Source organism: Gymnoscopelus braueri, assembly GCF_963280865.1.
Source record: "Gymnoscopelus braueri genome assembly, chromosome: 6".
NCBI lineage: Eukaryota > Metazoa > Chordata > Actinopteri > Myctophiformes > Myctophidae > Gymnoscopelus > Gymnoscopelus braueri.
The window spans coordinates 18,571,032-18,589,010 of record NC_137607.1 but is presented as its reverse complement, the minus strand read 5'-3'; the positions used below and the strand labels follow the sequence as shown (position 1 = coordinate 18,589,010).

The 17,979-nt window shown below is 43.0% G+C and overlaps 1 protein-coding gene across 3 annotated transcripts in view; it reads left to right on the top strand.

The window, feature by feature from the left end:
* Positions 1-17,979, top strand: part of nos1apa (nitric oxide synthase 1 (neuronal) adaptor protein a) — a 281,657-nt gene that overhangs the window by 84,849 nt on the left and 178,829 nt on the right. For 2 of the 3 annotated variants that reach the window (XM_080431716.1, XM_080431715.1), the window contains exons 3-4: positions 883-975; positions 6,301-6,359. In XM_080431716.1, the coding sequence (XP_080287842.1) occupies positions 883-975; positions 6,301-6,359 (152 nt within the window). Of the gene's footprint in view, positions 1-882; positions 980-6,300; positions 6,360-17,979 lie in introns of those variants that run through there. The other variant, XM_080431717.1, reaches the window with a different exon arrangement.

The following is a 17,979-nucleotide window of genomic DNA, read 5'->3' as shown; positions in this document are numbered from 1 at the left end:
TTATTATTCCAAAACATACATTACCCACTTCAGCCCTATATACATTCCGGCCATTTGAAAATAGCAGATCTACAAGCTCACAATGCGTCGCATCTTTGAGCTTGTAGATCTGCTATTTTCAAAATATTTTTAGACATTTTACACATTTGAAATTTGTGAAATGGGACATTCTGCATAATGAGTACTTTTACTATTGGTACTTCAAGTACATTTTGATTCCAATACTTTTGTACTTTTACTCAAGCTCATTTTGAATCCCGGACTTTTACTTGTAACAGAGTATTTTTATTTTGCAGTATTGATACTTTTACTTAAGTAAAACATTTGAGTACTTTTTCCACCACTCTGACCAAGTAGCTCCACTGGGACAATGATTAGGGGCTGATTGCCTTGCTCAAGGACACATTAACTGGTATACATGGGAGTGCTACATGTCCCCTTTATCCACCCATGTTATTCTGCCTCGGCAGAGTAGGATTTTCCACGGAAGTCCCCTTGGGTGTGGCACAACAGTGTAGCAGGAACCTTGATAACATTTTTTGACGGTGCCATTTTAATGGTGACACATTTATAGCACTAGTATTAAATGTATTACTAAAACGCCATGTTACAGCATGCTGACACAGATGTTATGAAAGTGAAAGGGACAGTAAAAGTGGTTATGGAGACATCTCTGTACATATCTTTTTTTTCTTCTGTACAACTGTTACAGTTAGTTGTCTGTCCTTATCTGTCTCTGCTTCCAAGGTTGACTGGTCATACAGAATGTCCTGGAGTCCAGATTACTACTTGGCCCGGGAGCGGACTTGCTCCTTGTCCCCATGACCCTGCTAATCTTAATGGATATCTCTTTTCTCTCTCTCTCTCTCCCCCTCTCTGCAGTATGAGTTCAAAGTGAAAAACATCAAGAAAAAGAAGGTCAACATCGTGGTGTCGGTGGACGGCGTCAAAATCAACCTGAGGAAAAAGAAAAAAGTGAGTGATATGTGTTTTGTATTGTTTGTTTTTATTTAGACAGGACTTTGTAGAGCAGTGGTCCTCAAACTTTTTCATGTCAAGGACCCCCAAATTGACACTTATTAGTTTGCGGACCCCCATTTGAAAAGATATGCCAAGGACCCCCATGAGAGAAGATTTTTACGGCTCTAGCAGTGATTTTCAGCCATTTTAATTTCAAGGACCCCCAGTTTGACATGCATTAGGCTACGGAGTACGGACCCTCATTTAATGGCATTTCTATCTCTGGGACCCCAATTTATGTTGTAAAATCAATGTCAATTTAACTCTTGAGAGTGTACAAATGTAACGGATCCATTTGGTTCCATTTCTACACTCTCAGAGTTACAGACTCATAAGGGTCCATTTGGTTCCTAACTACCTATCATTTACCTGGGGACCCCCTGGAACTCCCTCAAGGACCCCTGGGGGTCACTTTGAGAACCAATGGTGTAGAGAGACATGAAATTGATCGAGGGACACAGACCTCCTGCTAGAATGGAACTGGGGACATGGCAATTCTGTGGTCGACTCACTATCCATTTAGCTACTGCCGCCCCCCCCTCCCTCCCTCTGAGTGAAAATGTTGTCTTCTTCTGTCAGTTCGTCATACTTGGGAGAGAGCTTTGCTCACCGTCTCGCATGTCACCACAATATCATTTCAATACCAAAGCAAGAGCCATAGAGCCAAAATATTCATTGCATCACCATGACAATTCTTGTGGAGCTCAAGGTCAGACAAAATGATACTTAAAAACTGACCTGTACTTTGCATTCCCATCTAAAATACATTACTTTTACAAGTCGGAAGCAAAGCACGATTGTTCTAAAAGATAATCAGGATTGCAGCTGTTTGTTTTCAAGTTTCAGACTAATGACGGGCCATGCGGTGATGTTGAACACTATACACGTCCTGCATCTCTGACACAAGCTAATCCGAAAGGACCTTGTAAACTCACTATGGATCCTATCTTACCCTGATAATGCCACGTTGTGAACAACAAATCCCTGTTCAGATCATAGAAAAAATAAAGATGTAGCTACCAATCAATGTCGCATCCGTGTCATTTTAGATGTCTCTGGCTATTCAGAAATAGCAGATGTACAAGCTCATAGCGCGGCACCAAGCGCAGCGCTATTCAAATCATTGAATATATTTATTTTTTGTAACTCAAACCTTTGCTTCTGAGGGGGTCCCTGGAACAAAATATTTTGAGATGGGGGTCAGCGGCCAAAAACATATATAACTTTGGGGGCCCTTGACATGAAACAGTTTCAGCACCACTGAAATAGCAACATACATTTTTCAGAAACCAGTTTGTAGATGCGTTCCCGGATTGAATAATGGACCAAACTGGGTGAGCAGACGATCTGTGATACACCACTGTCTGTGTAGCCTACAGTACGTAGAGCGTGCGTGCGGCTATGTCAGATTTTCAATCACCATCTAGTTGCTGCTTTCGGTATATGGCTGAAGCTGTGAATAGACAATAACATGGATTGCCCTTATGACAGTTATTTAGTTAAGGGGTGTTAGAGAAATACATTCTGTGACATGCATTAGATTTCACAGATCTCAATTTCACAGAACACCCCCTAGCTACCCCACTCTTTGGGGGGGCGGGTGGTCCCTTATGATGTCCCTTACTGAGTCACAGAGACGTCACAGAGCCCAAACCCCTCACAATATTCTCTTCAGACCCCAAAGCTCTTTTTTTGTGATTACCCTTCTCACTTAAGTCTCCTACACAGCCCTTTTGTAAGCCCTGTCATTTCCTGGTCTTAAGGAACCGGTTACATTTATTTCCTGTGTTCAGTTCACTTTCTGGCTGGCAGTAAGAGGAGGCGATGACGTAATGTAATTAGAGGAGAGGAGTGGAGGAAGATTAGCAGAGGGGAAGGTGATGAAGACGAGAGGAAAGAAATCAGTGGAAGGAATGAAAGTAGAGCCCGACTGACGCCAGATTTTTGGTTCCGATCCCGATTTTGTCCTGGACCTGGACCAGAGGTTACCAATGTTTTGACCGGTATTTTGGCCAATTTAGTCTTTAGTACGTTTTTAAACGTTTTGAAAACGTAATAAAAAAATCTCCTATGATGCCTAAAATAGGGATGCTAGGACACGACACTCTGGCTGCATACTAAGTCAAATAATGGCCGATATATTGGCCAGACGGCCAAACCCACATTTCTGTCAGGCCCTAGAAAGAAGGACGGGAAGGGATGAAAGAGACATTATGCGAAAAGAAAGGAGGTGAGGAAAGCTATGTGTGGGTGAGAGAATGAGGTGAAAGGAGCAGAAGAAGAGAGAGGAGAGGTGAAGCCTTAAGGGAGTGCTAAGACTTTGATGACGAGCAAAGTGTTTCGCGATGCGAGGAAAGCTGCATGGCTGGAATCCACGGAGACAGAGCCAACAAGACGAGACAGACGAGAAGCACAGAGGAAGTGACAAGGAGATAAACGAGTAAACAGAGTTTAGGGGAGTCCATTCTGTAGTCCTGTCCATGTCCCTTTTACACATAGTTTTTTTTATTCTCTCATTTTTTTTTATCTCACTCCATCAATCTGCATCGACCACTTTCGCTGTTTTCAGAGGAGGCACTTGTTCTTCTTACCGCACAAACATCATCCAGCGGGTTGTGGGCAGAGGTCGGCTATCCTCTGCGGGACCCCGAGCAATGAAATTAACATCGACTGTAAGACCTTTCCAACCTTTGGAATGTACAACACTGTTTTTTTTTTGTTCCGTACAAAGTGAGCAGCATTGTCTCTTACTTAGAAACAACTACCGGTAATGCTACAGAGAAAAACTAAAGCCCTAGTGATTCATAGTTGTTGGTGTTCACTGAAAATCTTTCATTTTCAGTGAACAACAGTGCCATACACTGTAAAACAAAACTGTGTTAATTTATCTATTTGCAACTCTGAGAGTGTAGAAATGGAACCAAATGGACCAGAGTTAAATTAACCCATTAAGACCGGGAACACATCTGTGTAACCACTTAAACCATTATTATATACTTTTGCTATTCAAAAATAGCAGATATACAAGCTCATAGCGCGGCACCGAGTGCCGTGCTACCAGCTTGTAGATCTGCTATTTTTGAAAAATTGTGAAAATGTGTGCAAATCTTTGAATATCTATTGTTTAAAGCGAACATTTTTAACTGAAATATTTGCTTATGGGGGGTCCCTGGAACAAAATATTTTGAGATGGGGGTCGGCGGCCAAATGCATATCATTTTGGGGGTCCTTGACATTTGAGCACCACTGATATAGAAACATTCGTTTTTTCAGAATACTGTTGGGATTTAGAAGACATTTGTAGAATCGGCTTCAGGTCTTAATGGGTTAACACTGAGGACACAGCGTATGGCGAAGTATAAATCAAAAGGGACAGCAGTAAATTGTTTTCTCCTCTCTCTCTCTCCCTGGGAGACTGGAAGGACGGGGTGAATGTCCCTGTCTGTTGTTCTATTGACAGTCATGGGTAAATTGAAGTCAATAATCCTGATGTGGGACTAATTGGTGCCATGAGAGCAGAATGAAAGCGGTTCGTGGGACAGAGGAACCATGTGTTAGCCTCTTCCACCTGTCTGGTCCCCTCGCGTGGCTCTCTCTCCTCCCTGCCACAAGTGTCAGTATGACCACCAGCCATCCGTTTAACCCATTCAGACCGGGAACCACTTTAACCATTATTTTATGCTTTGGGCTATTCAAAAATAGCAGATATACAAGCTCACCGAGTGCCGCGCTATGAGCTTGTAGATCTGCTATTTTTTTTTATCATGACAATTTGTGCAAATCTTTGAACGTATATATATCTTTTTAAAGCAATTTTTTTAACTCAAATCTTTGCTTCTGGGGGTCCCTGGAACAACATTTGGGTGGTCCATGACATGAAAAAAGTTTGAGAACCATTGTATGGCAACATAATAAAAAATAAAAAAAACTGTTAGGATTTAGAAGACATTTGTGGAATCCCCCAGACGCAAAGATTTGAGTTAAAAACGATCGCTTTAAAAATATATAAATATATTCAAAGATTTGTTTTCGAAATGAAAGCGGTTCGTGGGACAGAGGAACCATGTGTTAGCCTCCATGGCTATTAAAAAAATAGCCTCCTTGGCTATTAAAAAAATAGCCTCCTTGGCTATTAAAAAATATCAGATCTACAAGCTCATAGTGCGGCACCGAGTGCCGCGCTATGAGCTTGTAGATCTGCTATTTTTTAATAGCCAAAGAAATCTTAAAATGACAGATGTGTTCCCGGATCGAGTGGGTTAACATCCCTCAGTCTAGTGTGTGTGTGTGTGTGCGTGCCACAGAGGTATGCTATTGGAGCGATTATGGCAGCGGCGCTTAGCAGAGATGGAAATCAATATATAGGGAAATAATTCCTGTGAATTAGAAGGCTGACATTTTGTTTGTGACATTAAATTGGACTAGATTCAATCACAGCGAGCGAGAGGAAGAGAGAGAGAGAGAGAGATCCAGGGACAGATGAAGATGGAGATGACATGGATATTAATAGTAAACAGATAGACTTCTTAATGAGCTGAAAATGAAATAGTTACCAGTACAGATTTGACAGTCCCCCCGTCCATCAGAACCCAGACCAGATAAGAACCAAGGTATAGGAACCAGGCTTGGATACGGGAGGAGAGGTGACTTTGAGAGTAGACATGTAATTGGGGTTATTAAGTTGTCCAGTGGGGACCGGACCTCCCATCACAGCTGCTTACATGATTGATATTATGACACCTCCAGGAGGGTCAATTGCATATTTCTGACATGGTCGAACCACTCTACATCTGTTCACAGTATATCTTCTTATGGGTTGTGCATACAAACACACTTTGATGATATACAGTAAAAAGCCCTTTATCCCCTTGTTATAAAGGGAATTTATTTTGGCTCAAGCCAAGGTCAACCAACCATTTTACATTCAAAAACATTTACTCAACATTATGTTTGGGAGCGGTTGTTGTAAGGTACTGGTTTTGAGAGTTCAAACTTTTTAGAGAGGACTTTAGAGAGTAGATTGCATCGCAGTATCCTTTGGGGGGTCTGTGATCTTAATGCATATCAAACTGGAGATCCTTGAAATTAACCAAAATACTTCATTGACTGGGATTCCTCAGGGGTCTGTACTTGGATTTCCCCCCTGTACACCAAATCTCAAAAATAGCAATGCGATTGTGAACTTGTAGATTGGCTATTTTTGCCGAATGTTTATCTATGCCCAGAATAGGGTGATGATCACTGGTGTAAGGGACCACTTTGTTTTATTTGTTTCCACAGAAGAAGGAGTGGACATGGGATGAGAGCAAGATGATGGTGATGCAGGACCCCATTTACAGGTAAGGAAGCTGTTTAAAACTCAAACAGTGCATCAAATCAATGACAATGATTAGCTCCCTCAACTCCGCAAATATTTTCTGGATTTGCACATCTTTCGGTCATTTTGTCAGAGCTGATGGAACTTTGGCATACTGTACATGCCAATTTACAAAATGCCAATTTCCAATTGGTATATTATACCACATGTTGGATTGAAATTCATCATCGCCAAAAGAATTGCAGCATGCCATTTCGCCCCATGGTTTTCACAGTAGCACGGCAGCATGTACGGACACAGCTCATTAGCTCCAGATGAACCTCCTCTACGCCTCCTTCTATGGGACATTGGGATTATAAGTGTGAAACTATACATAGGATGGTGAGGATGGTTGTTCCGATCTCTCCATGATGTTCCTGTGTAGGGGTTTGCAGATTCAATTTCACAAACCAATGGTTAGGGCTATTGAACCCATAGCGGGCTTAGACTCCTTGCTGTGTCAAATGGTTTTACAGACTCCAGTTTGTACGCCTAGAATATACACACATTTTGTGTATTTGTGGCTTTCCACTTGGATTTATCTGTTTCTTCGTCTGTTTATTGGTGTGGATTAAGTGTTTCTTCGTCTGTGTATTGATGTGGATTATGTGTTTCTTCGTCTGTGTATTGGTGTGGATCTAGGCTGTATTAGGTAGGTGTGTATGTGTCTATGCTGGTGATGCATCTCTCTCTCTGGTGCTAATATCAAGATATGGATCTATGTTTTTAATAACTTACATTACATTCTCCCCGCCACTCAACAAGTATGTATGTGTGTATACGCACACATGATAGCAAGAGACTGTGGCTTGAGTCCAAGTCAGAGGATTATCCTTGAGCCAAATGGATTGAGTGAATCAAGGCCTATATATGTCATGGCCTGTGTGATGAAAGAAGGGTGTAAAGGTCTTATGAACACACACGCACGCACACGTGCGCACACTCACACACACACACACACACACACACACACACACACACACACACACACACACACACACACACACACACACACACACACACACACACACACACACAGCGCAGGTAGAGAGATGGAGGCAATGAGACGATCAAGAAATATGAGAAACGCAGTGTAATGTCTGCACATAATTGCCAGCAGACACACTAACGTGCACACATGCACATTCCGACACAAAGGCCCAGATGCAGTTCTGCATTTCAAAGCTAGCGATGTAGTGGATGTACTCCATATACCAGAGAGAGAGGAGCTGAAGAGTGGAGACTAGTTCTGTTGTCGACACCTAGACAGTCCTTAGTCTGTGCATAATGACTCATTTCTCATTGAGACACACAACTTGCACACACGGCTTAGACGTTCCACAAGTAGCCCAGTTGGGAGTTCAGGCTTTGGAAATTATTCTGTCAGAAAGATACATTTTGCCCAGGCTGTTATTGTAAGCATCTCTCTGCTTATATAGTCCATGGGCCAGGCCAGATATCCTTACCATTTCAGTGGGTAAAACCTACTACTAAATTGCTTATAGGGTCAATACAAGGAATATAATATATGATAGCCTTTCCACAAGAGTAGCTTTTCATATTTATTGGACATTTTGTTATTTCCCCCGACTAGCGTATTCATTGTTTTGAAAAAGCACACAAACGGCCAATATCATATTTAATCTTGATCCTATGGCAACTAAAACGTTTAGAAAGGTAATAAAAGTTCCACACCATTTGCAATCTACTTTCCATTTTAGGGAAATGATTCCAAGATGCAGGGTTGAGGGATCTCTGTGTGGAGTCTTGGTTATTGTGGAAGGTTCAGTAGCTGGTGTGATAGAAGGCAGAAACTAGGCTACAACAGAGCAGCAGCACATGCTTGTCTACAAAACATTGATGAGGCATGCGTGGAAAAGGCTTCCTTCTCTGGCTAAAGGGCAACAGAGGTTAACCTCCTGGAAGGATGCCCTGAGGAGCATTTTACAGCTGACAATATGATGTCAGGTGTCACTCATAGATCTTTTTGAGAATTCCTCATTCACCCTCATCATAGAGCTGTACCAAGTCTACCTGGACTCTCTCTGAAGCTCCAACGTGGAGTTTCAGCTCGCTCTCGCTTGCTCGCTATTTTTGAGCATTCTTGAATAAAGCTTAACTCATTCAGTGCCTGACTTATTTCTGGCAGTTTGGCTCTGAGTGCCAGAGCCAAAATTCATTGTAAAAAAAAAGTGCTTAGGAGCCGAGATACAGCCTTTTTCAGTAAGAAGTTAAACAAGCAGTGAATGGAGCAGAACATTTTCAAATCATGATATCTTGGGTTCTGAACCGTAAGAGGATGGGGCATGGGAGTCCATTTGTGTATGGCAGTGCTGTGCTCCATATTACAAATGCTAATGTGTTACATACAGTTTGCTCATCCAGCTCCCCGAGAGACAGAGCAGAAAAACGCACATCAAAGAGGAGTATTTCTGTTCTAAACGCTCCCCAGTGAGTTTCTCTGGCGCTCTGCAAATGGACAATGCGTGGCTAATCTTTTGGGAGGGTTTAGCTGAGGTCCATAGAAATCCCCACGTGGGTTTCTCTTTGAACTTAAGCTTGCACATGTGCCCAAGTTGAGATGGCTGGCCCTCAGACAGTCCCAGCTGCTGACCAGAACATTATGCAACACCAGCACTGTAGGAAACCACCTCTGAGATTATTTATCACACATGCACACACATGATGCTGCAGACCACCTGTAAGACACATGTATGCAAGTGTACACACAGACATGGGAGCTCACACAGATAACACACAGAGAAACCTTCACACTAGGGCTGGGCAATTAACCAAAAATATATCAAAACTGATATTTAGAAACAATAACCGACTTATAACAGAATAATGTAGAAGCAAGGTTGTTTTTATTTTATTCTATTTTTCGGCATGAAAAGAACCAAATTATTATAATCGACTACATTGATTAGTCTGATTAACCACTTAATTCTGTATTATACTTTGTTGTCCAATGGTGGTGTACAAAAATAGTGAAAATAGCCAATCAAAGTATTTAGATTGATTAATGTAATCGAGGCAAAAGTTTGAAATAATCGTGATATTGATTTGAAGTCGTATCGCCCATCTACGATGCATTTAAATACCATTTTTTTCACAGACTTATTTAAAGATTTATTTAAATTGTTTACTTTACTTATCATTGTCATTGTAAAGAGACGGAAAACCAAGGGCAGAAAGAGAGGAGAGACATGCGAGAGGAGAGACATGCGATACAAGACAGTCAGGATGCACTTGAACTGGCAGGTCCTCGTGCTCACTAGGAGCGTACGGTCTGCACGCTAACTGGCTGAGCCACCAGCCCAATGTTCACACACACTTGAATAATGTATTAATTTGAACCAAAATAAGAGGATAAGGATATTCTGATCAAGCAATATGATTGGCCGAGAGCTGTGTATTATTTGCTAAAACATCACAGGCCATGATGGTATTGCAAATTCACATCTAGGTAGGAGTGATTTAGCAACAGAAGTAATTATTCTTCAAAACGTGATCTTGCAGCGTTTAATTCACATTATGAAACAAGCTGTGTATTGTATAAAAGCAATAGAACACTCAAGGTCGTGTGTTTTAGTAAATAAGATTACTGTTTTGATGCGATGTTATTCAAATTCACAGTGATGTTATTTACCATAACACACTCCCTCTTGTGTTCTATTGCTTGATTTGACAACTTGGACCAATCCGACTGCATGGACTCTACTGTAGCTGTACTAACAACAACAAGCTCATAAGCTACACTTAGGCCTACTAAAGTTCCACCTGACTTGAGAACTCAACATAATGTTAACACATTTTCATTTTCATCACACACACACACACACACACACACACACACACACACACACACACACACACACACACACACACACACACACACACACACACACACACACACACACACACACACCTTTGTTAAGTCGCTTGTCCTATGTGTACTGTTAACTGTCTTTGTATGGTTGCTTGTATAGTCTGTTGGGTATTGTATTTTTTATGGACCACAATTTGGCTGTGTTTAATCCATCGTTGCACTTTTAATTGGTGATACTGCACATTTTAGTTGTTGCCAATGGTATTCTTTTACACACGCACCCACGCACGCACGCACACACTCACGCGCGCGCACAGCACCACATTGCAATATTCCCTTTCAATCGAAAAGTACTGTACATTTTACACTCCAGTAGTAGATTGCCTCTACAGATCTCAGAGTGATTGTTCTGTTAGAAGGTTCGTGTTGTTGTTGAGGCAGACATGCTAGGCGACAGAGATGAGATTACACTGTCCATTACAGGAACTGTTCCCTGGAACTGATACATGTATCAGGAAATATCAGTAGGGGGGCGTTACTGTAAAAGCACTCGCACACATGCGAGCGCATGGGCGGGGGCGGGCGGGCGCACACGCACGCACGCACGCACGCACGCACGCACGCACGCACGCACGCACGCTCGCACGCACGCACGCACACACGCACACACACACACACACACATTCTGTGTAGTTGTAGGAACTGTCCTGTATTTGTACCCCAATGTTAAAGGACTTAATGCTTTCATTATTATTTTATTTTTTGTGGGCTGGCTATTTCTCAAATATGCAATCCAACAGGCTGATTTGTAGCTTGTAACACATCATAGCAGGACTGATAATAATAATAATCACTACCCTTCTTCCCCATCATCCTGTGCATGTGTGCGTGTGTGTGTGCGTGTGCGTGTACCTGTATACATACAGTCGGTGCCTATTGACTTTGTCGTTTCTCATGATGATATCACTTGCCTCATTTGCCTCACCCGCTCGTGCAGTAAATTTAGTTCCAAATACTACCACGAGGTGGCGCTTTGGAGTCACTTTTTTTTGTTTCAAACAGACAGACAGACAGACATACAGATAGATGTCTTATATTATTATTATTAATAATAATAATAATAACTAGCAATAATTAAGTGTGCTTAGAGCGTTTACATTTTGATTGGGTTTTCTGTTCAGCGTCGGGCAGTCAGGAACGCATCTCTGTCATTTTAGAAATGTTCAGACACACATTGGTTTCTGTCTGTCTGTCTGTCTGTCTCAAAAGTCCGTAGAGAGAGAGACAGACAGACAGACGTCTTATATATTATTATTTTCTCGCATCAATTTCTGTGTAGTAGCATTTTACCTCTTTCCTCTGTTAATGAAACAGCTCAATTAGTGTAGCGGTTAAAACCTCTTCCTATATGAAATTGGCTTGAGGGAGGACCGGCCGGGCGGACCACGTTGTCATGCTCATGTCACCATGACTCAGCCATAACCATATAAGGAGTTCCCAATGCAGTTATGCACAAATATGGAGTGTGGTGTCTTAACCTCCGTGTGTCGTCCAATTAAACTACGTTCAGTCAGTGTCTTGATACAGAAATCCAAACTTGTTGGCCTGGCCTAAGGCACATTCTTCCTCTATTCTAGGGAGCAAATGAGATTTCTAATTTTCAAGGAATTTCCTGGTTCTTTTCATCTGGGTCCTCGTTACCAATACAAGAAAACAAACACAAAGATACAGTTCATCTTTCTCCTCTGTAAACATAAACATATACACTCTCCCGACTTTATTCTGCCTCTGTGTTTTGCTTCCTCAATGTTACTGTACGCACGCACGCGCGTGCACACACACACACACACACACACACACACGCACACGCACACGCACACACACACAATAAGTGTGAGGTTGTGGGTGTTTCATTACAGCTGCCCTCTTTCACAGAGCCTCGGGGCATAACCAGCAGATTGACTCAATAAGGAATATATCAGGAATATATTTGAGTCTCTGGATCAACGCACGCACGCACACTAGTGCACACACATACACACACACACGCTTGCTCGCACACACACACTTCATACTCACTTACATTTACACACACACATTTTTGAATCAGGAAAAACCCCAGGACATCGTGAAACACAACCTTGACACGATCCATACATGGAGCAACACACTAGCAGTATTTGGGATGGAAACTATTTATTTACATAACTTTTTTGATATGGAAATCAGGTACATGTAAAGTGTTTGTTTGTATCCACCTAACTCAGTAAGCTAAGGGCAGGGTGTTTAAGTTTTTACACATTGGTGCACTGGCAATCGATTCATTAAAAATAATTGCAAAGTATCGTGGAATATGAAACCATTCCCTCTCGAGTTTCTGCTCCCAAGACAGAAACGGAGGAAGCGTAAAGAGTATCTCAATCAATAGTCCCTTTGAACTGTCTCTTTGATTCAAGGTAACGATTCACACTTGCCGACACGGAATATGTACAATGCACACATATATACTATGCTATATACTGTATACACAACATAATCCCCATAGTTCAGACGGGAACACTTCATCTATTCATCTTCATTGTTATGTTGTGCAGACGGTACTAATCTGGAGCTGATTCATAGCTGAGTCATTCATGAATGGTTGTTGGTTGGTTTGTTTTTAATCCACAAAATGTGTGTGTTTGTGTGTGTGTGTGTATATGCGTGCACACATATGAATGAGGCACACGCTTCTCTTAATCATTTTCCATGAAACGGCATCAGATGTTTGCATGTTGTTGAGTAGGTTCAAGGCTTTGGTTCTCTGGTTTTTACGATTTTGGGCAAGAGTTCATGTCTCCAGATGGTCTACAATGTGGCGAGCTTTAGACCATATGCTATTGAAGTGTTATTTCCCCCTTTAGAGACCTGGCTGATTGCTGTAATTCTGCAGCCTGTCTGGGCCCCTTCAGCTTTCTAGTGTGATGTCTGTGTTACTGTAGGCTTGGCTAGTCTCTTCTCTAGCTCACAGGCTCAGTTAAACAGCTTGACAGCGCATGATAAGCCTCCTGGCTGCCTTCGTGAAGTGCGAGTGTGAGGTCAAAGAGAAGGTGTGTGTGTGTGAGATTTTACCCAAGAATTTTGTGTACACATTAATGCATGCATGAACACATTACTGATTGTCATTGTGGTAATTACTGTCATGTACTCTGTTGCGGCCAGCCCACACTAATCGTCACCCTCCAGTCTACAGTATGTTAGCTAGCAGACTTTTGGCTGCGTCCCTGGCATCTGTGTGTGTGTGTGTGCGCCCCACTAGCGAGGGCTTTGCACACAGTCAATTACTATCAATCTTTTGTTTGTGCATTCGAAGCACACCCTGATAGCGCGATAAGGAACACAATCACTGATATAGGGTGTGTGTGCACTCCACTGTACTTGCACACACACACACACACACACACACACACACACACACACACACACACACACACACACACACACACACACAGGTCTCAGATTTAAATGTACAGCCCAGATCGTAACTGCCTCTCAAGAACCTAATTTATTCCTATACAATCTCTATCTAAGCTGGGCACTTCTCTTTTGACTTAACTAGAAGTTCGGGCCGCTGCGCGGCCCTCACATCTAGCGTGACGCGTCGTACACTTCGCATCGCAGATCCACCTTACAGCCACCTCACAGTGTGAGCGAGAGTATTGCGTGAAAGTAGGGCAAAGTCGTTTAGAATTGTGGGACATGGCAACACTGTGGTGAAAAGTAAGGCAAATTCGCTTATAATCAGAGGACATGGCAACACTGAGTGTCCTGTGCTCCCCTCTGTCTCTGTCCCTGTGTGTTTGTCCCCCTGTCTGTCCAATAAGGTTCGGTCCCACATAAAATTGCCTAGTTGGGTTCCACCTAGGGCCCAGGTAGAACCCACCTAAAGCCCACATCGGCAACCCAGTTGGGACCCACCTCGGTCCCACATATAATTTCCTAGGTGGGGCCCACCTAAGGCCCAGGTAGAACCCACGTATAGCCCACACGGGAAAGCCCAAGTGGGCCCATATAGTTCAGCCCACCTTGAAACCATATGGGTCCCATGTCAGCCCCACATAAATTGCCAAATTGGGGCCCACCTAGGGCCCAGGTAGTACCCACTTAAAGCCCACATGGGCAAACCCAGTTAGGACCCACCTCAGTCCCACATAGAGTTGCCTAGTTGGGGCCCACCTAGTGCCCAGGTAGGACCCACCTATAGCCCACATGGGCAACCCAGTTAGGACCCACCTTGGTCCCACATAGAATTGCCTAGGTGGGACCCACCTAAGGCCCAGATAGAACCCACTTATATCCCACATGGGCATCCCAGTTGGGACCCAAGTGGATCCCGCTGACATTGCCGACATGGGGCCCATATGGTTTAGCCCACCTTGAAACCATATGGGACGCAATGGGCGTGCTGGCTGGGTAGGCTGGCGTGAAAGTGTATAATATTTAGAGAAATTGAAAGTTTCAAATAGGGAAGTAGTAGTAGAAGTAGTGAATTAGCAAACTGGAGATTTAGTGATTTAGACAGAATGTTTCCTTTAGCCTCATTGTGTGCTAATGCACGCAACTGTTAAGGCAGTGTGTGTGTCTCTCTCTCTCACACACACACACACACACACACACACACACACACACACACACACACACACACACACAACACGGAGAAGTTCTACAGAGTTCGAATGACGGTGGAAACACACCAGACTTTTTTCGCGCACACACGCATATACGCACACACGCACATACGCACTTTTAGATCCAGTCCTATTTTAAAGCCTGCGTATGCGGGACTCGCGTATCCACGCGCCTGGTGTAGCCGCTATCATTGATATCAATTGGATCTAAACAAACGCGCTCTACGCGCCACGCATACGCGTGCTTTAAAAAGTCTGGTGTAGATCGGCCGTGAATTAATAAGATAATATAACAGCGTATCCGCGCGCCTGGTGTAGCCGGTATCATTGATAATCACTTGGATCTAAACAAACGCGCTGTGCGCACCACGCATACGCTCGCTATGAAAAGTCTGGTGTAGATCGATCGGCCGTGTTGTGCCCCCCCCCCCCACCCCCCCCGAGTATTTTTTTCTCTCCGTGTCTGTGTCTCTCTCTTTTGTAAATCGAATGCTAAAATTGCCATTTGAATGTAGTTTTAAAAAAAAGATATATATTTTTTAATGTAATTTTAATTTTATTATAGTATTCTAATTTTTTCCTGACCTACCAATGCGAAAACAAATGCTTTCATCATGTTTCCCCCTATAAACGTCACTTGAAAGTTACGTTTTAGAAACTTTAATAGTTATCACAACAGCGAACGCTGAAAATCATCAATTATCATCATTGTAACATACTCAGGAGGCTCAATTTTTTTAGCTTCGACAATTTCAAAAAGTTCAAACAGGTTGGGGTCATATACAAGACCTTACATGGTCTGTGCCCGCCCCCCCTAAGGGAATTCATTAAAAGGAAGCCTGAAAGAGGAATCAGTACCAGAGCAACCACTCGAGGAGATTGTGAAGTGCCGCACCGGCAAACAACCTTCGGTCAAAATGTCCTCTCAGTACAGGGTTGTGTAGCATGGAATGGCCTTCCTCTACATATAAGGGATTGTGCTACATTTCCATCTTTTAAATTCAATGTGAAAAGATGGTTGCTTGAAAACCAAAGCTGCAACCATTTGTGATCATATTTTAGGTTTTTTAGGCTATGTGATGTAATGTAATTGTATTTCACCGTTTGTCTGTTTTCTGATGTTATTGTTTTTCTGTCTTTATGTTTTGTGTGAGGACTGCGGATGAAAATTAGCATCTTTGCTAAATCCGGTGTATTTACGTTCATGTGACGTTCATTAATATGCTCTGTCCTGTCTAAATAAACAAATAAAGTAAAGTAAAATCAGCTGTGCAGCCTGTGCTTCTCCTGTCTGTCTGTCTGTGCAGTCATTGCGCACAGCTGTGTGTCGTTCCTTCATCATCTCTCTCTCCCCCTCCTTCCCTCCCTCCCTCCCTCCCTCCCTCCCTCCCTCCCTCTCTCCCTCCCTCCCTCCCTCCCTCCCTCCCTCTCTCCCTCCCTCCCTCTCTCTCTCCCTCCCTCTCTCCCTCCCTCCCTCCCTCTCTCCCTCTCTCCCTCCCTCCCTCCCTCCCTCCCTCCCTCCCTCTCTCCCTCCCTCCCTCCCTCCCTCTCTCCCTCTTTCTCTCGCGCGCTCACACACACACACACACACACACACACACACACACGCTCTCCTTGTCTCTCTCTCTCCCCCTCCCCCTCTCTCTCTCTCTCTCCCTCCCCCTCTCTCTCTCTCTCTCCCTCCCCCTCTCTCTCTCTCTCTCTCTCTCTCTCTCACCCCTCTCTCTCTCTCTCCCTCTCTCTCCCTCTCTGTCTGTGCAGTCATAGCGCGCCTCTCTGTCTGTGCAGTCATTGCGCACAGCTGTGTGTCGTTCCTTCATCATCTCTCTCTCCCCCTCCCTCCCTCTCTCCCTCCCTCCCTCTCTCTCTCCCTCTTTCTCTCGCGCTCTCACACACACACACACACACACACACACACACACACACACACACACACACACACACACACACACACACACACACACACACACACACACACACACACACACACAGAGTGGTGGAAAAAGTACTCAAATGTTTTACTTAAGTAAAAGTATCAATACTGCATTATAGGCCGTGTGGTGACCCACCAAAAAGTGCCTAGAAAATGAATTTCGTTCCCACGACTTGGATCTACTTTTTCAATGCATTTTTGCATAGACAATACCCTTGTGGACTTTGGGTTAAAATTTCTCCGCACAAAATCCTGCAGTATTTTTTCACAAGCCAGAAATGTGTATAAAAGTGAATAACCAAAAAACGAAAATCTTGTGCTGCTGTTTTTGCTTGTAAAATGTGTTTTTGGCAACACAAAATCTTTCTCAAATGTCATAAATACATGTACCTAACACCTGAAACAAGTGTTGGTGCCTTAGTGTACTCATATTTGAATTTTGATCATGAAATGTAGAAAGAAAACGCTTCTACTGAAGTGATCGGCGCCCAGCACAATGAAACATACACATAGTACATTTAGATAAAAGCTTATATTTCATACATGAAAATGTCACAACCTACTGTGTACTGAAAGGTAGGGGAAAAAAGCAGCACTCCTTGGCCCAAAATGGCTGAAAATCAGCCCCCTAGATTGGAATAATGCCAAAAATGGACTAGACTAAAATAAATAAAGCTCCAAATTATTACAACATATGGTATACAATATTTATTAAAATACCAAAGTGTGTCACAGCATGTGTCATTTGTACATCAACCCTCCCACCCACCCACAAGATCAGGCCTTCTGTGTCACTCACAGGTATGAACAGAGAAATGTTGGTTGACAGTGCAACGGCAGCAAAATAGTATACAAATATGACAAAATATTAAAGTGCAGACTGCATCTCCTCTGGATGACCACTGATCACACCATTAATGGATTTGGGGCACCAACTTGACTCAATGCGTATGTCTTGCAGCATCACCAAACCTTTTTCCTAAAAATACCTAGGAAGGACATGTATGTATGTTCAGAGATGTTGCACTTGGTAGGGCAGTGAAAAACCAGCTGGGGGAAATCAGGGGTCAACCTCCGCTTCAATTTATCCTGCCTGCATCATAAAATGTTAGGGAAAGATGAGCACAAGTGTGTAAGTAAAGATGTATTCACAATGATAGCCAATTTAGTT